General features: G+C 41.5%; 1 protein-coding gene across 18 annotated transcripts in view; it reads left to right on the top strand.

Annotated features, from left to right (window-relative positions):
* Nucleotides 1-27,168, top strand: part of lrrc7 (leucine rich repeat containing 7) — a 617,417-nt gene that overhangs the window by 451,034 nt on the left and 139,215 nt on the right. For all 18 annotated transcript variants that reach the window (XM_072574143.1, XM_072574142.1, XM_072574141.1 and 15 more), the window contains one exon: nucleotides 15,727-15,842. In XM_072574143.1, the coding sequence (XP_072430244.1) occupies nucleotides 15,727-15,842 (116 nt within the window). The remainder of the gene's footprint in view (nucleotides 1-15,726; nucleotides 15,843-27,168) is intronic.

Raw genomic sequence — 27,168 nt, forward strand, 5'->3', positions numbered from 1 at the left:
CTGCTTCTGGCCTATGCAAGTATACTTTACCTTCACAGATATATGGTTTAAGAAGATCTGGCACTCCTTCCTTAGCCAACCTCTGACCAGCTTGTACATTCTGGTGCAAGTTTTTAACTTCCACTGTGCTTCTCTTTACCACTCCAACAAAATTCACTTGGTTATCCTGTTTACCTACATCTGGCTTCCCAGCGCTTTTCCTAGCCCACCAACGCTGTGATTTCATGTGGCCTACTTTATTGCAGTGAAAACAATGGAGCTTTTTAACTTCTCTTTCCCCATCAAGGGTTTCCTTTTCAACTTGTAGTAAGATTTCCTTGTGATCTTCATCAAGATCTACCTTTCCTTTTCTTCATGACGAATTCTCTTTTTCCCCAATTTCTATCCCTCACAGATTGAAATTGATGATGGACGCCAAATGTTGATTTATGAACCAACTCATAATCATCAGCCACTTCAGCTGCTAAGCTTGCCATTTTAACTCTCTGCTCTTCCACTTGTGTGTTCTCTACTTCTAGAAGTGAATTTTTGAATTCCTCCAAAATAATGTCTCTCTAAGAGCATCATATGTTTGCTCTATTTTTAAATGCTTTTATCCACCGATCAAAATAACTTTGATCCTTTCAACTCAATGTAGGTTTGACCAGGGTCCCTCCTTAGATGTAGGCGTCAGGCACAAGGAGAGAGTGAGGACTGCAATGCTGGAGGACAGAGTTGAAAAGTGTGGTGCTGGAAAAGCACAGCTTTTCAGGTCAGGTAGCATCCAAGGAGCATGAGAGTCGACATTTCGGGCATAAGCCCTTCATCAGGCATAAGCTCATATGCACTTAAGATGGCTTTCTTCACCTCATCATACGCCCCAGATACCTCATCTGATCGTGATGCAAATACCTCATTATCTCTATCTTGTTTAGATCAACAAAACCCCCATGGTCACTGCCACTGCATTTGTTTAGCCACCTTCTCATCAAATTTAGGCAATGCTTAAATATATTTAAACAGTTACCCACCAGGCTTTAGGCTACCGTGGGTTTGCCATCCTCACTCTCTTCCTCACTAAGCTTACCTTCAGCCTTCATCTCCATCCTTTTAAGCTGACTTTCCAGTCTAAGTGCCAATTCCTGAAGTTCAAACTCTCTCTCTTTCTCCCTTTCCTCTCTCTCCTTTTCTCTCTCTTCTCTGTCTCTTTCTCTCTCTTCTCTCTTCTTTTTGTTCTGCTAAAGCGATTTTGTCCTCTTTTTGTTCTGCAAGCACCTTTCGTTCTTTTCCTCTTCTGCTTTTAATCATAATTCAAACAGTTACATTTCTTTTCTTTTTCTTTTTCTTTTGCATCTAACTCAAGCTACTTCATTCTCAATTGAATTTTCGCCATCTCCAAAGATTCTGATGGTGTTTTGAGCAAATTTAACTGCTGAGTATTGCTGTAATTACCTCTGCTTTCCTTGTGGAAGGAGGCAGCTCCAGTTCCAGCTTGACTGCCAATTCCAGCAGCTTTTCCTTGTTCACCTTTTGTAAAGCCCCCAAAGTCACATCTACTATCCCCAGAAAACTCATAGTGACCGGAAGAGCCAGTACTGCACCAAGCACTGTTTAAACCAACCAAATTCAATACCCAGAACAAAAGACATCCACACCTACCACTGACTGCCTTTGAGTCCATCAACCCTAATCCCAAATCAGAATTATAGAACAAATCCCGCAAAGAGCTCCCAACTTTTTATGGACCAGACCAGACCCCCTCAAAACATTTCAAGAAGGCAGCCCAGACCATAACTTTTCTAGTTGTTTGAAGCAGTGGTGAAGTGGATATTCCAGGAGTGATGCAACTGGCCCAACCACTCAGTTTTAGACAGAACAGAATTTATTCACACCCTACTGAATGAAACACGAAAAAAACTGAACCAAATTTAGAATAACTTAACCTATCTGAAAACGCAACTTAATGATGCTGTTCCAAACATTGCAATATCCCCATAAACACCCCCTTGGCAAAAAGGTAAAATAAAACAAGGTTCTTACAGAAGAGCTGTCAGACAGAGACAGTGGATCAGCATGGAACTGCTTCTTTGGGTCCTTAGCAGCTTCTCTGGTTCCCATCTAAAACATGACCAGCAGCTGCTAAAACCAAACCAAACCAAGCACTCAACTGGAGAACTGGCCACTCCCTTTTTATTGTACAAGTGTTTTAAAAAATACACTTAAAGCTTTTTCAGGTAGATATTCCCAGACGTATCAACAACTCTGCCTTTATGGCCCCTCTGAAAAAAAACAAGGACAATATAATCTATTAAAGATGCAGCATCATCACAAAAGACATACCCAATCTCATCCTCACCACTTTACCTTTCACAGTTGCATCTGTCTATGGCTATGTGAGAGCATGTGACCATCACACAGTTCTTGTGGACATGAAGTCCCACCTTTACATTGAGGGTACCTCCACCATATCAGACATACTAAAACTTTAGAACGAACAGATTTTAAACAGTTCTTGCAAGGCTGGGCCTCCATGAGGTTAGCAGCAGCGGAATTGTATTCAACTACAATCTATAACCTCATGGCCCAACATATCCATCACTCTTCCATTACCATCAAGCCAGGTGATCAAGCAGGGTCTGGTGAAGAATGCAGGAAGGCATCCCAAGAAAGTTACCACACAAGACTATTTGTATGCCAACCAATATAAAGTCAACTAATTAATCCCAAAACCATAGATCAGATCTAAGCTCCACCGTCCTGTCACATCCAGTCATGAATGGGAGTGGACAATTAAATGCAATAGAGGAGGCTGCTCCACAATTATTCCTGTCGTCAATGGTAGGAGGGTCCAACATATTGCAAAGGACAAGGCTGTTGAATTTCCAAGTCTTAAGCCAGAAGTGCTGAGTTGTCCCATCCCCTCCCCCAACCAATAACCGCTTTCCCCTACTCCCAACCCCCAAACAACAAACATCCCATTTCTCCCCTTCACCCAATAATGGACTCCCCTCCTTCACCCCATCCCCACCCAAACACCAGATATCCCCCACCCCTCCATTGCCACAACAGACTCCCTGCCCAAACAATGTACTCCCTCCCTCCACAACTGACTCCATCCACCACGCCCCCTCACTACAGACTTCTCCCAACACCTCTACCATGCTCCCTACCAAAACAAATTCCTCCCACAACACCCCATGCCACAAACAGCTTGGCCTTCCCCCACCTCAGGCTTGGTCCCTTTTTCCACCCTCGTCCCAGGCTTGGCCTCTTTTTCCAACCCAACAGGCATGGCCCAACCTCCCTCTCTTTCTTTCTCCCCTACCCCCATCAAAAAAAACTCGCCCCCTCTTTTTTCTACACCCATTCCCCCACACATTTCCCCAAGGGTTGGCCCCTGTTTTTTCCCCTCACTTGCCTCATCTATTTCCACCTCAAAGTTTGTGAGAAGATTTGTAGCTCGGGTGCTCATTGTTGTGGTTCTGTTCGCCGAGCTGGGAGTTTGTGTTGCAGATATTTCGTCTCCTGTCTAGGTGACATCCTCAGTGCTTGGGAGCCTCCTGTGAAGCGCTTCTGTGATCTTTCCTCCGGCATTTGTAGTGGTTTGAATCTGCCGCTTCCAGTTGTCAGTTGCAGCTGTCCATTGCAGTGGTCGGTATATTGGGTCCAGGTCGATGTGCTTATTGATTGAATCTGTGGATGAGTGCCATGCCTCTAGGAATTTCCTGGCTGTTCTCTGTTTGGCTTGTCCTATAATAGTAGTGTTGTCCCAGTCGAATTCATGTTGCTTGGCATCTGCGTGTGTGGCTACTAAGGATAGGTGGTCATGTCATTTCGTGGCTAGTTGGTGTTCATGGATGCGGATCGTTAGCTGTCTTCCTGTTTGCCCTATGTAGTGTTTTGTGCAGTCCTTGCATGGGATTTTGTACACTACATTGGTTTTTCTCATGCTAGGAATTGGGTCCTTCATTCTGAGCATTTCCAAACTGACAGCCAGACTACTGCGACCACTAGGACTCATAACAGCACACAAAACAACAGCCACACTCTCAGACAACAACTCACCAAAACAAAGGACCCGATACCCAGCATGAGCAAAACCAATGTAGTGTACAAAATCCCATGCAAGGACTGCACAAAACACTACATAGGACAAACAGGAAGACAGCTAACGATCCGCATCCATGAACACCAACTAGCCACAAAATGACACAACCAGCTATCCTTAGTAGCCACACACGCAGATGCCAAGCAACATGAATTCGACTGGGACAACACTACTATTATAGGACAAGCCAAACAGAGAACAGCCAGGAAATTCCTAGAGGCATGGCACTCATCCACAGATTCTATCAATAAGCACATCGACCTGGACCCAATGTACCGACCACTGCAACGGACAGCTGGAACTGACAACCAGAAGCAGCAGAGACAAACCACTACAAATGCCGGAGGAAAGATCACAGAAGCGCTTCACAGGAGGCTCCCAAGCACTGAGGATGTCACCTAGACAGGGGACGAAATTCCCAGCTCAGCGAACAGAACCACAACATTTCCACCTCAGCTTGCTACCTCCTTCCCACTGCACCCTATCCCCATCCCATGCTACTGCCTTTTCCGCTATGCTGTCCCATTCCCTCCTCAGCTTGGTAGCCAAACTATTTAATTTTAGTGAATGCAATTATCAAAACATGAAACTTGCAAAACAAACATTTTTTTTGATTGAACTGTAAACCAAGTATTTGATAGTGAGTGGAATATATTTGACATGAGAGTTATTTGTGGAGGACTTGCATTTGCTATAATTTTAGCCATGATGTTGAGGTAATGGTGTTGAAATAGAGTCATAGAGTCACAGAGATGTACAGCATGGAAACAGATCCTTTGGTCCAACTTGTCCATGCTATTCAGATATCCTAATCTAATCTAGTTCTATTTGCCAGCACTTGGCCCATACCCCTTTAAACCCTTCTTATGCGTATACCCATCCAGATGCCTTTTAAATTCTGCAATTATATCACACTCCACCACTTCCTCTGGCAGCTCATTCCATACATGTACAACTCTCTGCGTGAAAATGTTGCCCCTTAGGTCTCTTTTATATCTTTCGCCTCTCACCCTAAACCTATGCCCTTTAGTTCTGGACTCCCCCACCCCAGGGAAAAGGCCTTGTCTATTTATCCTATCCATGCCCCTTATGATTTTATGAACCTCTCTAAGGTCACCCCTCAGCCTCTGATACTCCAGGGAAAATAGCTCATATCCTCCAACCGTGGGGACATCCTTATAAATCTTTTCTGAGCCCTTTCAAGTTTCACGACGTCCTTCTGATAGGAAGGAGACCAGAACTGCCCAGAATATTCCAGAAGTGGCCTAACCAATGTTCTGTATAGCTGCAAAATGACCTCCCAACTCCTATATTCAATAGTCCAACCAAAAATGGAAAGCATACCAAATGCCTTCTTCACTATCCTATCCACCTGTAACTCTACTTTCAAAGAACTATGAACTTGCACTCCAAGATCTCGTTGTTCAGCAACACTCCCTCGGACCTTACCATTAAGTGTATAGGTCCTACTAAGATTTGCTTTTCCAAAATGCAGCATTTATCTAAATTAAACTCCATCTGCCACTTCTCTGCCCATTGGCCCATTGGATCACGATCCCATTCTACTCTGAGGTAACCTTCTTCACTGTCCACTACACGTCCAATTTTGGTGCCATCTACAAACTTACTAACTAAAACACCTAAATTACTGAACATACAATTGATGTGAATGACACTTTGACATTTTACTATAAATTCTGTGTCCTGTGATCCTGCCCCACTCGCTACATGATGAAGGAGCAGTGCTCCAAAAGCTTGTATTTCCAAACAGACCTGTTGGACTATGAGGTGGTGTGTGTTTTTCAACTTTAATTTTAAAGGTTGCACACAAGCATTTTCTTCTATTTCTCCTCATCTTTTCCTGTCAGTTTTCTGCATCTTTGCTGGGGCTGTTAGTATTTCATGGCTTGAATTTGCTGCCGAGTACAGTGCCTCAGAATATGACCATTCCTGGGTGAACCTAGACAGGAAATGATAGGCACCTTGACTTTGCAGGCAATGACATTCACACACTTCTTGTAGTAATCCCTGTACTGTTACATTGCATTCATGAAATACTGCATCATTGGAGCCCAAGCTGGTCAGCAGATGATTAAGGGGACATTCTTTCACTAAACTAATTGAATTGCCTCAAATATCCTTTGTTTTTGGCAAATCCTACCAGCTAACAAAAATATTTTAAATCAACCTATTCTGACATGTTCTGACACACCTTTGGAATAGATGGGACTTGAACTCAGACCTTCTGGCTCAGAGATAAAGCCACTCCCATTAGGCCAAGTGAACTCTACTAACAAGCACTGTTTGAAAGGGGCTTGTGGAAGTAGATTAAGGAATAACTTTCAGATGAACACTTGATATACAAATCCTCAATGAACTTAAAAGGAGCCTGGATCTCTATAACCTACAAGGCTACCTCACTGGTTACATGAAATATTGCAGAGCTCTGGGTGGGGGAGGGGGGATGAATAGGGAAAGGCAGCATTAATTGTAGAGACGTGATGAGTGGCTACCTCCTGTTCTGTATGATTCTGTAGTTTTCAAGGAATCTTGACTTCAATGCCACTCTACTTTTACAAGGACTACATAGCACCTTAAATCATTTTTATAAATAAGAAAATTAAACCTTTTGAAAAGTTGTCAACAAATTTATTCTTGGGTGTTGAATATACATTTTTAATAAGGAGAAGAATCATCATTTGACAAGAAGGGCTAGATGTCGGACAGTAGAATTCTTCCAGAGCTGTGTGGAAAGAACTGGTCCATTGAGCCTTTTGAATTGAATTGTGCAGATTAATCATGGGTCTTTACTTTTTTCTGTTTTATAAAATCATGAGGGCATGATAGGGTAAATTGGCAAGGTCTTTTCCCCAGGGTGGGAAGTCCAAAACTAGAGGGTATACGTTTAAGGTGAGACGGGAAGCATTTAAAAAGGAACTAAGGGACAATCTTTTCACCAGACAGTGGTGCATGTGTGTAATGAGTTGCTAGAGGAAGTGGTGGAGGAACTGGTACAATTACAATATTTATAAGGCATCTGGATGGGTATGTGAATGGAAAGGGTTCAGAGGATTTGGGCAAATAGGATTAGATTTATGTAGGATATCTGCTCGACATGGATGAGTTGGGCTGAAGGATCTGTTTCTGTGCTGATATCTCTATGACTCTATGAACAGCCCATTTCAGCCTCATCCTGAACTCCCAGGCATGAAATTGCAGCCTCATCAATGTGATATCAAGAAAAAGCTCAAGGTATTGGATACTACAAAGGTGATGACACCAAACAATGTTCTCGCATTAATGTGTCCCAGAACCTGCAATGCCCCTAGCTAACTGTTCCAGTACTCTTCCAAACTGACACTTGTCCAGCAATGTCAAAATTTGACTATATACTGTACACAAAATGCAGGATCAATCCAATACAACCAACCTTTGCCCCATCAGTCTATTCTCAATCATAGGCTAAGTGGTAGAAGGCATCATCAACAGTGTAATCAGATATCAAATGGCATTTGCTCGAAAGTAGCCTGCTCATTTTCACTTACTTTCCATTCTGCAAAACCCACTCTGCTCCTGTTTTCATAACAGCCTTGATCCAAACATGGATAAAACTGTTGCACTAAGAAGGCAAGTGAGAGTGGCTGCCCTAGACATCAAGGTAGCACTTAACTGTGCGTAGCAACAAATTTCTCGAGCTAAACAAATCAGTGAGAATCTGGGAAAACTCTCTGCTAGTTGGAGTCATATCTAGTACAAAGGAAGATGTTTTTGCTTGTTGGATGTCCATCAGCTCAGTCATTGAATACCTCTCTAGGATTTCTTTAGAGTCCTAAATCCAACCATTTTTAGCTGCTTTATTCATCATAAGATCGAAGTGCGGATGTTCACCGACTGTACAATGTTCAGCACTTTTTGTGACATCTCAAATTTTGGAGCTACTCATATCCAAATGCATTAAGATCTGAACAACATTCAGGCTTGGGCTGGTAAGTAGCAAATAATATTCAAGCCGCACAAGTGTTTTGCTAAGAGTATCTTCAGCAAGAAAGTTAAAAATCACACAATACCAGGTTATAGTGTTGTGTGATTTTTAACTTTGTACACCCCAGTCCAACACCAGCATCTCCAATTCAGCAAGAAAGAATGCAACTTGATATTTAATGGCATCACCATCACTGAAGACACCGCTTTTAACATCCTGGATATTACCATTAACCAGAAAGTGAAATGGATCAGGCAAAGAAATACTGTGGCTGTAAGATCAGGTCAGAGTCTAAGAATTCTGTGGTGAGTAATTGGATGGTTCCTGAGTTACATTATTAGTACAGGTACAACATGATGTTAACAATGAAGATTTTATGTCAAGCTTGAGTTTGTAAATGTCAATAAATAAATGCATGAATCTCTGACTTTCATAAATTTAAATCTGATGCTGATTAATGAAAAGCAATTTTATCTGGATAATTATAATTATGGAGATATCTATATGAATGATTACCATCAAGTTGTGATTATAATTGTGATTTTAAAATAGTGAAGTGATCATTGAGGAAAAAAATAATATTCCAATTGCTGTTATATTTTATGTGTGAACATAACAAATTGGGGTTTGAAGACGCTTCCCAAATTTTACAAGAAAGTTTAGAAAGACAGGGGAAGGAAATACTTTTAGAATTAGCAAATGGGTTAGAATTGGGTCGAACAAGGAGCAAAAGGAAAGCTGAAATTGTAATGGAGTTGATCAAATTCTTACGTGTATCAGAGAACAGACAAGTGAAGTAGAGTTAGAAAAACTTAAATTGCAATTGAGGCGAATGGAGTTAGAAGAAGAAAAAAAGGAAAAGAAGAGGAGAAAGAAAGGGAGAAAAGGTTTTGAGCTGAGCAAAAAAAAAGAGAGCAACTGCCATATAGAGAGAAAAACTGCTGGAGATCGAATTTGCCCATCTAACATGTTGCTTTCAAAGAAATTGGAAAACACTCTCTATCTAAGGTACCTTTTTATGTGAAACGTACTTGCAGTAAAAAGAAAGAAGGTGACCCAGGGATATCAGCAGCAGGAAAGTTGAAGACAGCGGACCACAAAACTGTATGGTTTTGAGACTAAGTTAATGTAATGTTAATAAGTGACTTATTGGAACAGCATATTGTTTCGAGTCAGAGTCAGATAGCAGGCAGTTAAGAGAACGGGGGCTTAGATTTGGGAATACCTTTTTGTTTAATGTTCACTTATAGATTTAGAAAATAAGTTTATGTTATTTTCTTTAAATAGTGGAATTTAGGAGTTCTCTGTCACTCATATTGTAACAGATTAAGAGGCGAGGTGAGCTTTTCTGGGTGTTTGGTTTAATTAACAGAAAAGGTTCGCCTCCGTGTTGTAACAATACAAAATAGGAGCCAATGCAGACCACTCAGCCCTTAAGACTACTTCATGATTCAATAAGATCACAGCTGATCTGTTTCTGTTCCAAATTTCACATTTGCATCTACCTCTGAGAACTTATGATTCTGTAAACTAATAAGAATCTATCTATCTTTGCCTTAAAAATATTCAATGTCCTTAACTCCACCATCTTCTGGGCAGAGATTTCCAAAGCAGCATAACTGTCTAAGAGGAAAAAAACTTGAAACATGTTCTCACTAATGCATTGTGTAACTAAATCAGAGCATTTTACTTTTATGTTCAATTCTGCTTGCAATAAAAGATAGCATCACTGGTTGTCTTAGAGTCACAGAGTCATAGAGCTGTACAGCACAGAAACAAAGACTTTGGTCTGACTCCTCCATGCTGACCAAATATCCAAACCCAAATCTAGTCCCACCTGCCAGCACCTAGCCCATATCCCTCCAAATCCTTCCTATTCATATACCCATTCAGATGCCTCTTAGGTCTCTTTTATATCTTTCCCCTCTCACCCTAACCCTATGCCCTCTAATTCTGGACTCAGCCACCCCAAGGAAAAGACCTTGTTTATTTATTCTATCCATGCCCTCATGATTTTATACACATCTATAAGGTCACTCCTCAGCCTTTAACGCTCCAGGGAAAATAGCCCTAGCCTGTTCAGCCTCCCCCTATAGCTCAAATCTTCCAACCCTGGCAACATCCTTGTAAATCTTTTCTGAACCCTTTCAAGTATCACAACATCTTTCCGAAAGGAAGGAGACCAGAATTGCATGCAATATTCCAAAAGTGGCCTAACCAATGTCCTATACTGATATCCCAACTCCTGTACTCAATACTCTGACCAATAAAGGAAAGCATACCAAATGCCTTCTTCACTATCCTATCTACCTGTGACTTACTTTCAAGGAGCTATGAACCTGCACTCCAAGGTCTCTTTGTTTAGCAACACTCCCTAGGACATTATCATTAAGTCCTGCTCTGATTTGCTTTGCCAAAATGCAGCACCTCGCATTTATCTAAATTAAACTCTATCTGCCACTCCGCAGCCCATTGGCCCATCTGATCAAGATCCCATTGTAATCTGAATAATCTTCTTCGTTATCTACTACACCTCCAATTTTAGTATAATCTGCAAACGTACTAACTATATCTCCTGTGCTCACATCCAAATCATTTATGTAAATGATGAAAAGTAGTGCACCCAGCACCGATCCTTGTGACACTCCACTGGTCACAGGCCTCCAGTCTGAAAAACAACCCTCCACCACCACCCTCTGTCTTCTACCTTTGAGCCTGTTCTGTATCCAAAGGGCTAGTTCTCCCTGTATTCCACGAGATCTAACCTTGCTAATCAGTCTCCCATGGGGAACCTTGTTGAACACCTTACTGAAGTCCATATAGATTACGTCCACTGCTCTGTCCTCATTAATCCTCTTTGTTAGTTCTTTAAAAAACTCGATCAAGTTTGTGAGACATGATTTCCCACGCACAAAGCCATGTTGACTATCTCTGATCAGTCCTTGCCTTTTGGATGTAGGTTTGCTTGCTGAGCTTGAAGGTTCATTTCTGATGTTTCATCACCCTATTAGGTAACATCTTCAGTGGGCCTCAGGTGAAGCACTGCTGAAAATTCCTACTTTCTATTTATATGTTTGGGCTTCTTTGGGTTGGTGAAGTTATTTCCTGTGGTGATGTTATTTCCTGTGATGAAATCACTCCCTGTTCCTTTTCTCGGGGGTGGTAGATGGGGTCTAACGCAATGTGTTTGTTGATAGATAGACCCCATCTACCACCCCCTGAGAAAAGGAACAGGAAGTGACTTCACCACAGGAAATAATATCACCACAGAAAATGACATCACCAACCCAAAGAAACCCAAGCATATAAATAGAAAGCAGGAATTTTCAGCAGTGCTTTGCCTGAGGCCCACTGAAGATGTTACCTAGTAGGGTGATGAAACACTTGGAAATGAACCTTCAAGCTCAGCGAGCAAACCTACATCCAAAACCTCAACCTGAGCTATAAATCTTCTCAAAGCTCACTCAATCCTTGCCTTACCAAATACATGTACATCTTGTCCCTTAGGATTCCCTCCAACAATTTGCCCACCACCAACGCCTGGCTCATTGGTCTATAGTACCCTGGCTTGTCCTTACTACCTTTCTTAAAAAATGGCATCACGTTAGTCAACTCCCCTCACCTGTGACTATCCATGATACAGATATCTCAGCAAGGGGCCCAGCAATCACTTCACTAGCTTCCCACAGAGTTCTAGGGTACACCTGATCAGGTTCTGGGGACTTATCCACTTTTATGCGTTTTAAGACATCCATCACTTCCTCCTCTCTAATATGGACATTTTTCAGGATGTCACCATCTATTTCACCACATTCTATATCTTCCATGTCCTTTTCCACCGTAAACACTGATGCAAAATGCTTGTTTAATCTCTCCCCCTTCTCCTGTGGCTCCACACAAAGGCCGCCTTGCTGATCTTTGAGGGGCCCTATTTTCTCCCTCATTACTTTTTTGTCCTTAATGTATTCGTAAAAACCCTTTGGATTCTCCTGAATTCTACTTGCCAAAGCTATCTCATGTCCCCTTTTTGCCCTCCTGATTGCCCTCTTAAGTATACTCCTACTGCCTTTATAACTCTTCTAAGGATTCACTCGATCTGACTACACCTGACATAGGCTTCCTTCTTTTTCTTAACCAAACCCTCAATTTCTTTAGTCATCCAGCATTCCCTTCACCTACCAGCCTTTCCTTTCACCCTAACAGGAATATGTTGTCGCTGAATTCTCGTTATCTCATTTCTGAAGGCTTTCCACTTTCTAGCCGTTCCTTTACCTGCGAACATCTGTCTCCAATCACTTTTGAAAATTCTTGCCTAATACCATCAAAATTGGCTTTCCTCCAATTTAGAATTGCAAGTTTTACATGTGGTCTATCCTTTTCCATCACTATTGGATAGAAAACTGGCTAACCGGTCGAAGTCAGAGAGTGGTGGTAAATGGTAAATATTCAGCATGGAGTCCAGTTACAAGTGGAGTTCCGCAGGGATCAGTTCTGGGTCCTCTGCTGTTTGTAATTTTTATTAATGACTTAGATGAGGGAGTCGAAGGGTGGGTCAGTAAATTTGCAGATGATACAAAGATAGGTGGAGTTGTGGACAGTGAGGAGGGCTGTTGTCGGCTGCAGAGGGACTTAGATATGATGCAGAGCTGGGCTGAGGAGTGGCAGATGGAGTTCAACCCTGCCAAGTGTGAGGTTGTCCATTTTGGAAGAACAAATAAGAATGCGGAATACAGGGTTAATGGTAGGGTTCTTGGTCAGGTGGAGGAACAGAGGGATCTTGGGGTCTATGTACATAGATCTTTGAAGGTTGCCACTCAGGTGGATAGAGTTTGTAAGAAGGCCTATGGAGTATTATCGTTCATTAGCAGAGGGATTGAATTCAAGAGTCGTGAAGTGATGTTGCAGCTGTACAGGACTTTGGTTAGGCCACAGTTGGAGTACTGTGTGCAGTTCTGGTCGCCTCACTTTAGGAAAGATGTGGAAGCTTTGGAGAGGGTGCAGAGAAGATTTACCAGGATGTTGCCTGGAATGGAGAGTAGGTCGTACGAGGATAGGTTGAGAGTTCTCGGCCTTTTCTCGTTGGAACGGTGAAGGATGAGGGGTGACTTGATAGAGGTTTATAAGATGATCAGAGGAATAGATAGAGTAGACAGTCAGAGAATTTTTCCCCGGGTACAACAGAGTGTTACAAGGGGACATAAATTTAAGGTGAAGGGTGGAAGGTATAGGGGAGATGTCAGGGGTGGGTTCTTTACCCAGAGAGTGGTGGGGGCATGGAATGCGCTGCCCGTGGGAGTGGTAGAGTCAGAATCATTGGCGACCTTTAAGCGGCATTTGGATAGGTACATGGATGGGTGCTTAATCTAGGATAGAAGTTCGGCACAACATCGTGGGCCGAAGGGCCTGTTCTGTGCTGTATTGTTCTATGTTCTATGTTCTATGTTCTATTTAAAAACTAATAGAATTAAGTTCGCTGGCACCAAAGTACTTCCCCCCCGACACCTCAGTCACCTGTCCTGCCTTATTACCCAAAAGTAGGTCAAGTTTTGCACCTTCTCTAGTAGGTACATCCACATACTGAATCATAAAATTTTCTTGCACACACTTAACAAATTCCTCTCCAACTAAACCCTTAACACTATGGCAGTCCCAGTCTATGTTTGGGAATTTCAAATCCCCAACCATAACCACCCTATTATTCTTACAAATGACTGAGATCCCCTTTCAAATTTGTTTCTCAATTTCCCGCTGACTATTAGGGGGTCTATAATAAAATCCCAATAATGTGATCATTCATTTCTTATTTCTCAGTTCAACCCAAATAACTTCCCTGGATGTATTTCCGGGAATATCCCCCCTCAGTACAGCTGTAATGCTATCCCTTATCAAAAACACCTTCCCCTTCCTCTCTTGCTTCCCTTTCTGTCCTTCTGGTAGCATTTGTATCCTGGAACATTAAGCCGCCAGTCCTGTCCATCCCTGAGCCACATTTCTGTAATTGCTATGATATTCCAGTCCCATGTTCCTAACCATGCCCTGAGTTCATCTGCCTTCCCTGTTAGGCCTCTTGCATTGAAATAAATGCAGTTTAATTTATCAGTCTTACCTCATTCTCTGCTTTGTCCCTGCCTGCCCTGACTGTTTGACTCACTTCTTTTTTCAACTGTACCAGTCTCAGATTGATCTCTCTCCTCACTATCTCCCTGGGTCCCACCACCTCCCCCCACATTAACAGTTTAAATTCTCCCAAGCAGCTGTAGCAAATCTCCTTGTCAACATATTAGCCCCCTTCCAATTCCAGTGCAATCCGTCCTTATTGTACAGGTCACTTCTACCCCAGAAGAGATTCCAATGATCCCAAAATGTGAACCCTTCTCTCGTACACCAGCTCCTCAGCCAAGCATTCATCTTCTCTATCCTTCGATTCCTACCCTCACTAGCTCGTAGCACCAGGAGTAATCCAGATATTACTACTCTCGAGGACCTCCTTTTTAAAGTCCTGCCTCTTCAAATCTCATTCATTTCCCTTCCTATGTCATTGATTCCAATGTGTACAATGACCTCCTTCTGGGCCCTCTTCCCCTTGAGAACATTCTGCACCCTCTCTGAGACATCCTTGATTCTGGCACCAGGGACACAACATATTATTCTGATTTTTCACTGCTGACCACAGAAACGTCCATCTGTGCCTCGGACTGGAGAGTAACCTAACACAATTGATCTCTTGGAACCTGATATACCCCTCATTGCATTAGAGCTAATCTCGATACGTAAAACTTGGCTGTTCATGCTACATTCCCCTGAGAATCCATCACCCCTTACATTTTCCAAAACAGTGTGCTTGTTTGAAATGGGGATAGCCACAGAAGACTCCTGCACTACCTGCCTACCTCTCTTACCTTTCCTGTAGTTAACCCATCTGTGTGACTCTATCCGCAACTTTTCTCCCAATGGAAAGTATGTTATGAAGGCAACACAGGATGTTACAGGTAAATATATATGGGTTGAGTGAGTGGGTGAAAATCTGGCAGTTGAAGTTTAATGTGTAAAAACATGAAAGTTGTTCACTTTGCCAGGAAGAATGAAAAAAACAGAGCATTATTTAATTGGTGAATGCGAAATTCAAAAGTGCAGAGATCTTTGGATTTTCCAGTGGATGAGTCACAAAATGCTTGTATGCAGGTATACCACATACTTGCATACAAGCATTTTGTGATTCATCCATTGGAACACCCAAAGACCTTTGCACTTTTGAATTTCGCAACCATTTACCATTTAAATAATGCCCTCTTTTTTTCATTCTTCCTGGCAAAGTGAACAACTTCCACGTTTTAACACATTAAACTTCAGCTGCCAGATTTTCACCCACTCACTCAACCTATAAATATTCACCTACAACCTCCTGTGTTGTCTTCATAACATACTTTCCTACCTATCTTGGCACCCCAGGATGAAGTCCATCTGGCTCTGAATGCTTGTCAGCCTGCAGTTCTATCACTTTGCTTGTAATTATACTACATAACTCTCTCCCACTTCCTAATCTACAGCTAATACTGAAATATTTTTGTACCCTTTATAGTATGTATGGAAACAGAACTCAGAAAGCAATTGATGTAAGTATTATAATGTGATCTCTTGCTGATATTTTTTAATACAGATCGGAAGTTGTAAAAATGTAACTGTCATGTCATTACGATCAAACAAACTGGAACGGTTGCCTGAAGAAATTGGACAGATGCAGAAACTGAAAGTGTTAAATTTAAGTGATAACAGGTAATGCAAAATCTTGACTTTATAGAAATTCAGTTAAAATACATGCAAAATTATCAGAAGTGTATATGATTTCATAGCAGCTTCCTCTGCCTATGTCATGTGAACATTAAAAGAAAGTTCGTATCCTGTCACTCATAAATCTCATATCATTATTTTAATATAATCACTGTCTTGACAAAAGCTGTATAACTACTTGCATGAAGCCAGTTTGTGAACTTGCAGTACTAGCTGTTGAAAATATATTATAAAATAAAGCTAATAGAGGACACGGTGGCTCAGTATGTGTCCCTGTCTATAGAATACACATTCTTGTTCTCAGTTCCTTAAACTATGCATTTCTTATTTCAGTTGGCTGTTTCAGTGTTGTGGAAAAAGCCAAGTCATTCAAGTTACCAAGTTAACATTAATCACCTAAATAGCTAATAGTGTTGAAGCAGCATTCCAAAGCACTGACAGAAACTGCTCTCTCATTTGCAGATGATGAGTGTATGATGTGGAAAAAGATGTGAGTAATAATGAAAGGTTAACTAATTGGATAGTGTCTAACATTAAAGATAAAGTATTCATCGTCAAAACCAGGCCATAGGGCTACTCTCCCATTAGAGAGAGATGACGGGTAGTGGTTTTAACCTGAAGGTCAACATGTTTCCAGAAAAGCCGAATTTGAGGAGGAGAGTCCTTCATGGTAACCTCAGCTGATGTGGGAATCAAACCCATGCTGTTGGTGTCACTCTGCATCACAAACCAGCCAACTGAGCTAACTGACCCTGTGTCATACACTACGCACTAATATTTAGAATCAAAGATGCAGTTTAAATCCAGCCTTACAATCAGAAAGAAAAAAGAAGAATGAAATAGCCAGAGCATCAAAGCTAATTCTAGTGTTTGGTGTATACCCACTCACGATGTTTAATAGTTTTACCATATCAGGAAGGTAGGAGGAACCAGCCACTTAGAACCGCCTATTCATCATGGTATTAAAGCATTTAAACAGCTTGACATCAAAATTACAAGTGTTATCTCCCAGAGTAAAAGCATGAGCACAAGAAACTGACACAGATTGCAACATCAAAGTTATTTATGAAATAAGATTTCAGTGGATCCTTCTAAAGTATCTGTCAAGACATTTAATATTTGTTTCTTGCCCTTAACAACATTGTTTTTTTTAAATGTGATTGTACAGCATGGGATAATGACACAAAATTGGATGCATCATGTTATCATATCACAGCTGCCTCACTTAATTACACTAACCCATTTTACATCAGAGACATTTACAGTCTACCAAAGATGTCCTGACAGAAAATTGGGCAGGAGTTAATGTGAGTAGAAATCCAGCTACTTGCCCACAAAACAGATGTTATTAATTTGGAAAATCCTCAATCTTGAATATCTCTCAGTTATTGCTTTTTGCTCTATTTTATGTGTTAGAAGTGTTGGTTAGACACAGCCTAAAAGCAGTTCTCTCCTATAAATGGCACAATGGTGTTTCAATGCAATATTGAAGTGGAATTCTATCAACAACCCTTTGTCCCAATGCATGATATATCAAAGGGTGAGTTTTCATATTAAACATTACCAATATTTGGTGAATGTAAATGAATAAAAATTGGTAGTGGGTCGTCATTGATACTTCAATGAATGTGAAGCACAAGGAAATTCCACAGGCGTATGGCACAGTGACAGCTGGTGTATTGTATGGATTTGCATCTGCTTACACTATAAAGGTGGTAAATTCACCTAAACACTTAAGATTGTCTTTTGAGTTGGGACAGTTTTAATTGTTAAGAGAAATGTGTAGGTGACATCTTCAATTAACATCTTCTGTAATTTCTTAAGCTTGTGCTAGGGTTAACTTACAAGTACCAAAAGAGAAAATGCTGGAAAATCTCAGCAGGTCTGGCAGCATCTGTAAGGAGAGAAAAGAACTGATGTTCCAAGTCTAACTGACCCTTTGTCAAAGCTTTGACAAAGGGTCAGTTAGACTTGGAACATCAGTTCTTTTCTCTCCTTACAGATGCTGCCAGACCTGCTGAGATTTTCCAGCATTTTCTCTTTTGGTTTCAGATTCCAGCATCCGCAGTAATTTGCTTTTAACTTACAAGTAAATGTAAGCTGCAATGTAACTCAAAAACAAGCACAAATTAAACTCCAAACTCTCATGCCAGTCAAAACATAAAAATGGAAGATATCCTCTGAGTTACCCTTCGTGTTAATTAGAGGGTTGAGAATATGTTCCTGCGTTTTTAAGATTTGGAGACATTAATACACTAAGGTTAATTAATGACTGCCACATTCAATGCGGGAGATTTATGCAAATGAAATATTTGGAGGCATAGAAAAGAAATGGTGATTGCAGTATTTCCAGAGATCTTAGAAATCTTTGTGTGTTATTTCTTTTTCATTGTTAAAACTTAATCCATGTTCAATATACACAGAATTATAGATTCATAGAATGCTTACAGCACAGAAGGAACCTATTCGGCCTATAATGTCCATGCCAAAACTCAGCAAGAGCCTATCAGTCAAATCCATAGCCCTGAAACTTTTCTTTCTTCAGATTTTCCCTTTGAAAACCACAGTTGAATCTGCTTCCTCCACAATTTCATCTTGCGCAATTCAGATTCTAATCACTCACTCAATAAAACAATTTTTCCTCATGTGCTTTAGGTCTCTGGTCATTCAGCTTAAATTGAAGCTCTCTGGTTGTTAACCCTTCTGCCAAGGCAAGCAGTTTCTCCCTATCTACTCTTTCCAGACCTCTCATAATTTTGTAAACCTTTGTCAAATCTCCCCTCAATTTGCCATGAGTCCACCCACTCCACCACTTCGTCTATGTCATCAACCAATATTCCCCTCACAATTCACAATACTTACAAATTTAATGTCATCTGTGTACTGTGAAATTTCTCATGAGTAGGACAAATTTTAAAAGTGATAAATTCCTTGGGGACAGTGTGTGTATATCATTCAGTTACATCAAAACCCTGTGACCTTTGCCATCTTTTTAGGTATACTGCTAGTCAGAACCATTAGGCTCCTCAATTTGCTTTGACTTACCAAGGTGAAGATGATTTTTTTTAAGAATCAAACCCCACATGCTGCCCCTTCATCGGGTGGTTGTGGCCTGATGAAGGAGCAGCACTCTGAAGGCTAGTACTTCCAATTAAACCTGTTGGACAATAACCTGGTGTTGGGTGATTTTTAACTATGTACACTCCAGTGCAATACCAGCATCTCCAAATCATGATTTCTTGGAGAGGTATTTTCATCACCCTGGTGCGTAGCTTTGAAATTATTGTGGATGAATAGACCCAAAAGCTGGAAGCCTGCTCACTCCCAGTTAAAAATTAAAACTTCAGTAAATAATTTGATAATTGAATAAAGTTGTAGGCAATCTCTAAAGTTCTGTAATTAGTGTACTTGTGGAATGGGGGAAGTGCAAATCACTCTACTTTCGGGTGAGCAAAGGCCTGCAACAACTTGGCAAAGCATAGAGTTCTAAGTCTGCTGCTTAGGTTGCAGCATTCTGTAGTACACCTTTCTAGTTGTAATTTACATTACTTATGTAGTCCTTTGGCACACACTTTGTTAATGTTGAAAGGTTCTAAACTTACAGAAGTCTCTGTCAAAGGAGGCTATGAAGAGGTTTGGCAGCAGCACAAAAATGCACATTGAACCAAATAGGTATTATGTAGAAGGCTACTCCTCCTATGAGGAGAAGGAGGCAGAAGAGGAGTCCAGCTGTCCTGAGACAGCAACGTTACATCTGGGATCAGATTTGAGAATGCTGAAAGGGCTAAAGATCAATGAAGGCTAAGGAGGTGCCACCATCCCTGCTGTCTGATTATACTGACGATGCCTCTTTCTGTCTCAATTAGTTGGAGCACAAGGACAGCAATCAGAGTCAAAGAGATGTACAGCACGGAAACACACCATTCGGTCCAATTCATCCATGCTGACCAAATATCCTAAATTAATCTAGTCCCATTTACCAGCACTCGGCCCATATACCCATCCAGATGCCTTTTAAATGTTCTAATTATACTAGCTTCCATAACTTCCTCTGGCAGCTCATTCCAGATATGCACCACCCTCTGTGTGAAAAAGTTGCCCCTTAGGTTCCTTTTAACTCTTACCCTTCTCATCCACTTAATTATATAAGATAATTGGTGAGGAAACAGCATCAAACTGTATCAAAGGGCAACCAATGCCTATTGATAGCAAGATGACTATGGCCCATTACCCCTGCATTTCAGAATACTGCTCTTTGTCTGCAGGGGAGCTTTGTCAAATGTCCCAATTTTTGCCATGACTGCATAAAAGTCATGATAGTATGTTTTTTTTTTACAGGAAATTACTGTTACATTTATAGCAGATGAGGACAGCCAATCTGAGTCAGTCTTGGGGAAAATGCAGAATGATTGTATTGCAATTAAAGCACCTATAGGTCAACTTGGTACTTCTGTTAATTGAGTCCTGATGAAGGGTTATGCCCAAAACTTTGACTCTCTTGCCCCTCAGATGCTGCCTGACCTGCTGTGCTTCTTCCAGCGCCACCCTTTATTAACTCTGAATTCTCCAGCATCTGCAGTTCTCACTATCTCCAAATGGCTTATGACACCCATCAGAAATCCACAAATCCCTGTGGAGGAGGAATATATTGCCAAACATGGTTTCATAGGAATCAATACTGAGAGGACCATGAGTCTAATGAAATCAAGTTACTGAGTCTGGACTGGTCTAGGGACTGTATCAGCTTGAATCACTCTGGTTGTTGTGTTCTGTACAGTCTTGTTGTTTTGTGGCTTGGGAAGACAGGGGAGGAAGACATGATACATTTGCAACTTGCTGAACTGGGAACAGATCAGCAAGCAGAGGGATTGCAGGGAAAGCAGATGTTAGGATCATTCAATCAGAAAGAAAGGACGGAGAGAGATAGGTAAATGAGCACAATGGTACTAATCGGCTGAAGTGTGTTTATTTCAATGCAAGAAGTATTATAGGTAAGGTAGATGAGCTTATTGCCTGGATCAGCAAATGGGACTATGGTGTTGTGGCCATTAGAGAGACTTGACCGAGAGAAAGATGGGACTGGCTGCTCAATATTCTAGGGTTTTGTTGTTTTAGATGAGATAGAGAGGCAGGTAAAAGAGGTGGAGGAGTTGCATTCCTAATCAGGGAGAATGTTACATCTGCACTTAGAGAAGACATATTGGAGGGCTCATCCACTGAGGCAAAATGGAGAGAGCTCAAAAATAAGACCAGTGCAATCACACTGATAGAATTATACTATAGGTCTCCCAACAGCCACCAAGGGATTAAGGATCAAGTATGGAAAGATGCATCAAGAACAGCATTGGCATAGTTGGTGACTTTAACTTCTCCAATATTGACTGGGACTCCTTTACAGCAAGAGGCCTAGACTGTGCAGAATTTGTTGGGTGCATCCAAGAGGGCTTCTTAAAACAGTCTGTGGATGGTCCAACCAGACGAGGGCCCATAATGGAAATTGTATTGGCTAATGAGCCTGATCAGGAGACTGACCTTTCAGTGAGAAAGCATTTTGGAAACAATGATCATAACTCCGTAAGTGTTAAGATAGCGATGAACAAGGATAGGTCAGGAACTTGCGGGAAGATACATAATTGGGAGAAGGCAAATTACATCAGCATTAGGAGTTAGGGAGTATTAATTGGAAGGAGCTGTTATCAGGCAATTCCACATTTGATATGCGGGAATTGTTTAAAGACCTGATGAGAGTTCAAGACCGTAATGTTCCAGCAAAGGAGGGATGACAAGGATGGCAAGGTAAGGAACCCTTGGATAATGAGGGAAGTTGTGAATTTAGTCAAAAGGAAAAAAGAATCATATGTAAGGTTTAGGAAACTGAAATCAGACAGGGCCTGTGAAGAATATAATGAAAGTAGGGAATTAGGAGAGTAAGAAAGGGCCATGAAATGACCTTGGCAAGTAGGGTTAAAGAGAATTCCAAGGCATTCAATAGATACATTAAAAACAAGAGGATAACTAAGGAGAAGGTAGGGCCACTTAAGGATAAAGGAGGGATCTTGACCTTGGAAGCAAAGGATGTGGGTGAGATCCCAAATGAGTACTTGGGTCAGTATTCACCCAGGAGAAGGATATGGAAGATAGTGGGCGGCACGGTGGCACAGTGGTTAGCACTGCTGCCTCACAGCACCAGAGACCCGGGTTCAATTCCCGCCTCAGGTGACTGACTGTGTGGAGTTTGCACATTCTCCCCGTGTCTGCGTGGGTTTCCTCCGGGTGCTCCGGTTTCCTCCCACAGTCCAAAGATGTGCAGGTCAGGTGAATTGGCCATGCTAAACTGCCCGTAGTGTTAGGTAAGGGGTAGATGTAGGGGTATGGGTGGGTTGCGCTTCGGCGGGGCGGTGTGGACTTGTTGGGCCGAAGGGCCTGTTTCCACACTGTAATGTAATCTAATCTAATAGTGAGATTTGCATGGAGGATGCTAACACATTTTGAGATCAAGAAAGAAGTTGGATCTCTTGAAGAGCATTAAAGTGGATAAGTCCCCAGGGCCCGATGGGCCGGGACCTTGACCGCAATCTTTATATCCTTGCTAGCTACTAGAGAAGATCTAGAAGACTAGTGAATGGCTAATGTTGTTCCTCTGTTCAAGAAGGAAAATAGGGATAATACAGAAAACTATAGACTGGTGAGTCTCACATTGGTGGTTGGGAAGCTATTGGAGAGAATCCTTAGGGATAGGATTTATGCACATTTAGAAAATCATGACATGATTAGAGACAGTCAATATGGCTTTGTGAAGGGCAGTTCATGTCTTACTAACTTGACTGAATTTTCCATGAGGGGGATGAAGGAGATTGATGAGGGTAATGTTGTTTATGTAGACTTTAGTTAGGCTTTTGATGAGGTCCCTCATGTTATGCTCATCCAGAAGATAAAGATGCATGGGATCCACGGCGACTTGGCTGTGTGGATTCAGAATTGACTTGCCATAGAAGACAGTGTGTAGTGGTGGAAGGGTGTTTGTCAGGCTGGAGGTCTACGACTAGTGGTGTTCAGCAAGGATCCATACTGGGACCTCTACTGTTAGTGATATACATAAATGCTTAGATGAAAATATAGAGAGGTGGGTTGGTATATTTGCAGACAATACAAAGATCAGTGGTGTTATGGATAACTTAGAAGGTTGTCAAATGATACAGCTGGATAGAGATTAGTTGCAGATATGGGCCGAGAAATGGCAGGTGGAGTTTAATCCAGGTACGTGTGAGGTGCTGCACTTTGGGAGATCAAATATTAAGAAAAAGTAAACAGTTAATGGCAGGACACTGAACAGCATTGATGTACAGAAGGATCTTGGGGTTCAAGTCCATAGCTCCCTGAAAGTGGCCACACAAATAGGTAGGATGGTAAGGAAGGCATATGACATGCTTGGCTCTATTGGTTGAAGAATTGTACACAAAAGTCAGATGTCATGTTGCAGCTTAATAAGACTTTAGTTAGGCCACACTTAGAGTATTGCAATCAATTCTGATCACCACATTACATAAGGATATGGAGACTTTAGAGAGAACGCAAAAGAGGTTTACCAGGATGCTGCCTGGATTAGAGGATATGAGCTATAACTAGAGGCTAAAAAAATTCGGATTGTTTTCTCTTGAGTGGCAGAGGCTGAGGGAAGACTAGATAGAAGTCCATAATGTTGAGATAGATGACGGTCAGAATCATTTTCCCACAATTGGAATGTATAATACTAGGGAGGATGCATTTAAGGTGAGAGGAGAAAAGTTCAAAGGAGAGGTGAGGAGCAAGTTTTTTACAGTGGTAGAAGTTTGGAATGCACTGCCGGGAGTGGTGGTTATGATACAATAAGGGTATTTTAGGGGCATTTAGATAAGCATATGAATATGCAAGGAATGGAAAGACATGGACCAAGGGCAGGCAGAAGGGATTAGTTTCATTTGGCGTCATGTTTAGCATTGTGGGCCAAAGGGCCATTCCTGTGCTCTAGGATCTAAAGGAACCACAGCTTATGTGGAAGAGCAACAACATCTTGGTGCACTGGTGACAAAGGCACTTTGGCCCTGAGGTGTTTTCAGTATCTTGTCACAGGCTTTGTGAAGTATCTCTGGGAAGTCACCATAGAAGAGCCTGAGAAGTACATTTTCTGGAGTGTCATCCACTTCAACATTTGTGTCATAGACATCTATGGCTCAAGAAGATTCCAGAGAACACCTCCCCCTATCCTACCCAACTCTCACTCACATTTGCTTTCTTTCGCCCTCTTCCTCTCTCCCACACACATATGTAAGTATAATACAAATATCTGGTAGGAACCAATACTGTTCTTGTTATAGTTGAACAACACCACACAAGATATAGATCTATATCATGACGACCCTTCTGTGCTTAAAAGGTTTGCTCCTCTTCTTCAATCCTTTTCCCCACCCACCTGAAGTTCTGAGCCACAGTACTCCATCGATCTCTGTCAAGCATACTGCTGACTCTAATGCTCTTTTGAACTGGATGACATTGATAGGGATCCCCTTGTCACCTGAGGTTGTGAGAGGCATTGAGGGAGATTCCTACACTATGAAAAGCGCATCCTCTGTCACCATGGCCTTCAGAGGCTCTAGTGTAACTGACAGAAGGGCAGAGGAGTTGCAATCACCATCAGCAGTGCCTTGAGAGGAGCCATCAGATGCAGATAACCATGGCATCATGGTGGATGATGCCATTCATCCACCAACACAAGGTTCACTCTGATCTCTCTGCTCACTGTCGATGAAATGGAACCTTGTTGTCCAACACTCACATTGGCAATGTCTTGCTGAAGTCATTGGCTGTGAATGAGATTGCTAATCTGAATATAAGACCATGCTCAGCCTCCCTCCTGAGTGTCAAATAATGAACCTCTCTTCCCCTCCTACACCATGTTATGGTCGCCTTCTGGATGTCCCTCTCACTCAGTAGGCCTTCGTCTTCAACAGTCTTGCTGAGTACTGACACTGCTGTTAGTACTATGGTGGTTCCTGTTGCATAAGAAAAAGGAACTGGAGTAGACCATACAACCTGTTACACCTGCACCTCTGTTCAATACAATTGTGACAAATTTTCAGTTTCAGCTCCACTTTCCTGCTTGCCCTTCATTTCTCTTGATTCCCTAAAACCCCAAAAGTTCTAGCTTTATATGTATTCTGTGATGGAGCATCCACAAACCTTTGTAGTAAAAATGCAAAACCCATTGGATGAATATGTTGCTCTTTGGTTCGGTTCTAAATGATTAGCCCTTATCTTGACATTGTGTCCCCATGCTCCATATTACCCAGCAAGAGGAAATTAATTCTCAGTTACAACTCTACAGTAGACGTGATTTAGGATGTTTTTGGTGTGATGACCCAACTCATGTTTCCCTTGTCCAGCATAGCCTCCCAAGGTATACGCTTATCTTGCCACGTGGCTTCATCACTCTCCCTTGGGGAACAAAGAAGGTCATTCACCTGTTCTGATGCTGTAGCCAAGAGCACAATTCTGCCACCTCCGACCAAGCTTTCTGCCTCTTAAGCATCAGGTTGTCTCTTTCCTCCTTGTGGAGAAGAGCCACTCACCACTCAATGACAGCCTTGAGACAAAACTGTGAAACTGTAGGTGTGTTGTCCTCTGGCACTGCTGTAAAATGGTTTCTGTTGTTAATGGAGAGAAATATGTAGGTTTAAGAAAATGAAGAAGAGATGTAATTTTTAAAATATTTTCATAAATCATACATAGACACCATCAATTTTAATATTAAAACATAGTGATAATCATTACCATTACAACAAATAACAATTGGATACAACATTGGCTTCACAGTAGGAGACAGAGGGTTGTGGTGGAAGGTTTTTTTTTGGACTGGAGGCCTGTGTCCAGTAGTGTTCCGCAGGGATTGGTACTGAGTCCACTTTTGTTTGTCATTTATATAAATGATTTTGGATGAGAATTTAGGAGGCATTCTTAGTAAGTTTAATGATTACACCAAAATTTGTCATAACGTGGAGGTGACGGTGTTGAACTGGGGTGGATAAAGTCCACTTTGACCAAAATTGGTGGAATAATGGACAGTGAAGAAAGTTATCTAAGGTTGCAAAAAGATCTTGATGAATTGGGAAAATGAGCCAAGGGGTGGCAGATGGAGGTTAAGTGCATGTTGGTAAAATAAACCAGGTCAGGACTTATATAATTAATGGTAGGGCCCTGGGTAGAACAGAGAGGCCTATGGGTTCAGGTACATAATTCTTTGAAATTTGCATCACCTCTAGATAGGCTACTTAAGAAAGCGTTTAGCACAATGCCCTCATTGCTCAGACCTTTGAGTATAGGAGTTGTGATGTCATGTTAAAGTTGTACAGGATGAATGGTGAGACCTCTTCTGGAGTGCTGTATCCAGTTCTGGTCAGCCTGTTATTGGAAGGATATAATTAAATTGGAGAAGTTTCAGAAAAGGTTTACCAGGATATTTGCCAGGAATGGAAGGAAGTTATAAGGAGGGGCAGGGATTTTTTTCACTGAAGCATAGCATGTTGAGGGGTGATCTTATGGAGATTTGTAAAATCATGAGGGGCATAGAGAAGATGAATAGCAAACGTCTTTTCTCAAGGGTCGGGGGAAGTTCAAAAAGAGGAGCCATATTCTTAAGGTGCGAGGGACAAGATTTAAAGAAGACGCGAGGGGCAACTTTTTTTACATAGAGTGTGGTTCATGTGTGGAATGAACTGCCAGAGGAAGTAATGAATGCAGATACAGTCACAACTTATAAAAGACATTTGAATATGTACATGAATAGGAAAGCTTTGGAGGGATATGGGCCATACCCAGACAAGTGGGATTGGTTTGATTTGGGAACATGGTCAGCATTGAATAGTTGGACTGAAAGGTCTGTTTCCGTGCTGTATGACTCTCTATAACAAATTCCAATTTTATTTTGTTATCTCCTTGGGGGTTATGGAATATATGATCTTCTTTTGCATAGCATTATGTAATAGTTGCACACCTTCTCCTCCTCCTCTTTATCTGCGAGGTCATCCAGAAAGGCTGAACAATTATCCATTTCTTTTATTATAAAATCATGACAGACAGCAAACCTGGATTTCTCTTTGAGGCAGATGGCCTCTTAGTTGTATCACTAGAGGGGAGCCTCTTAAGTGGATGAGGTGAGAAGTGCACAAAACACTTTAATAATTAAGTTAGACACCATGACAGCTTAAATTCTTAATCAGAATAGGTTAACCAGCAGTGATAATACCAGAGTGTTAAATTCTCAAATAGAGATCTGCGC

The sequence above is a fragment of the Chiloscyllium punctatum genome, chromosome 7, assembly GCF_047496795.1.
Source record: "Chiloscyllium punctatum isolate Juve2018m chromosome 7, sChiPun1.3, whole genome shotgun sequence".
NCBI lineage: Eukaryota > Metazoa > Chordata > Chondrichthyes > Orectolobiformes > Hemiscylliidae > Chiloscyllium > Chiloscyllium punctatum.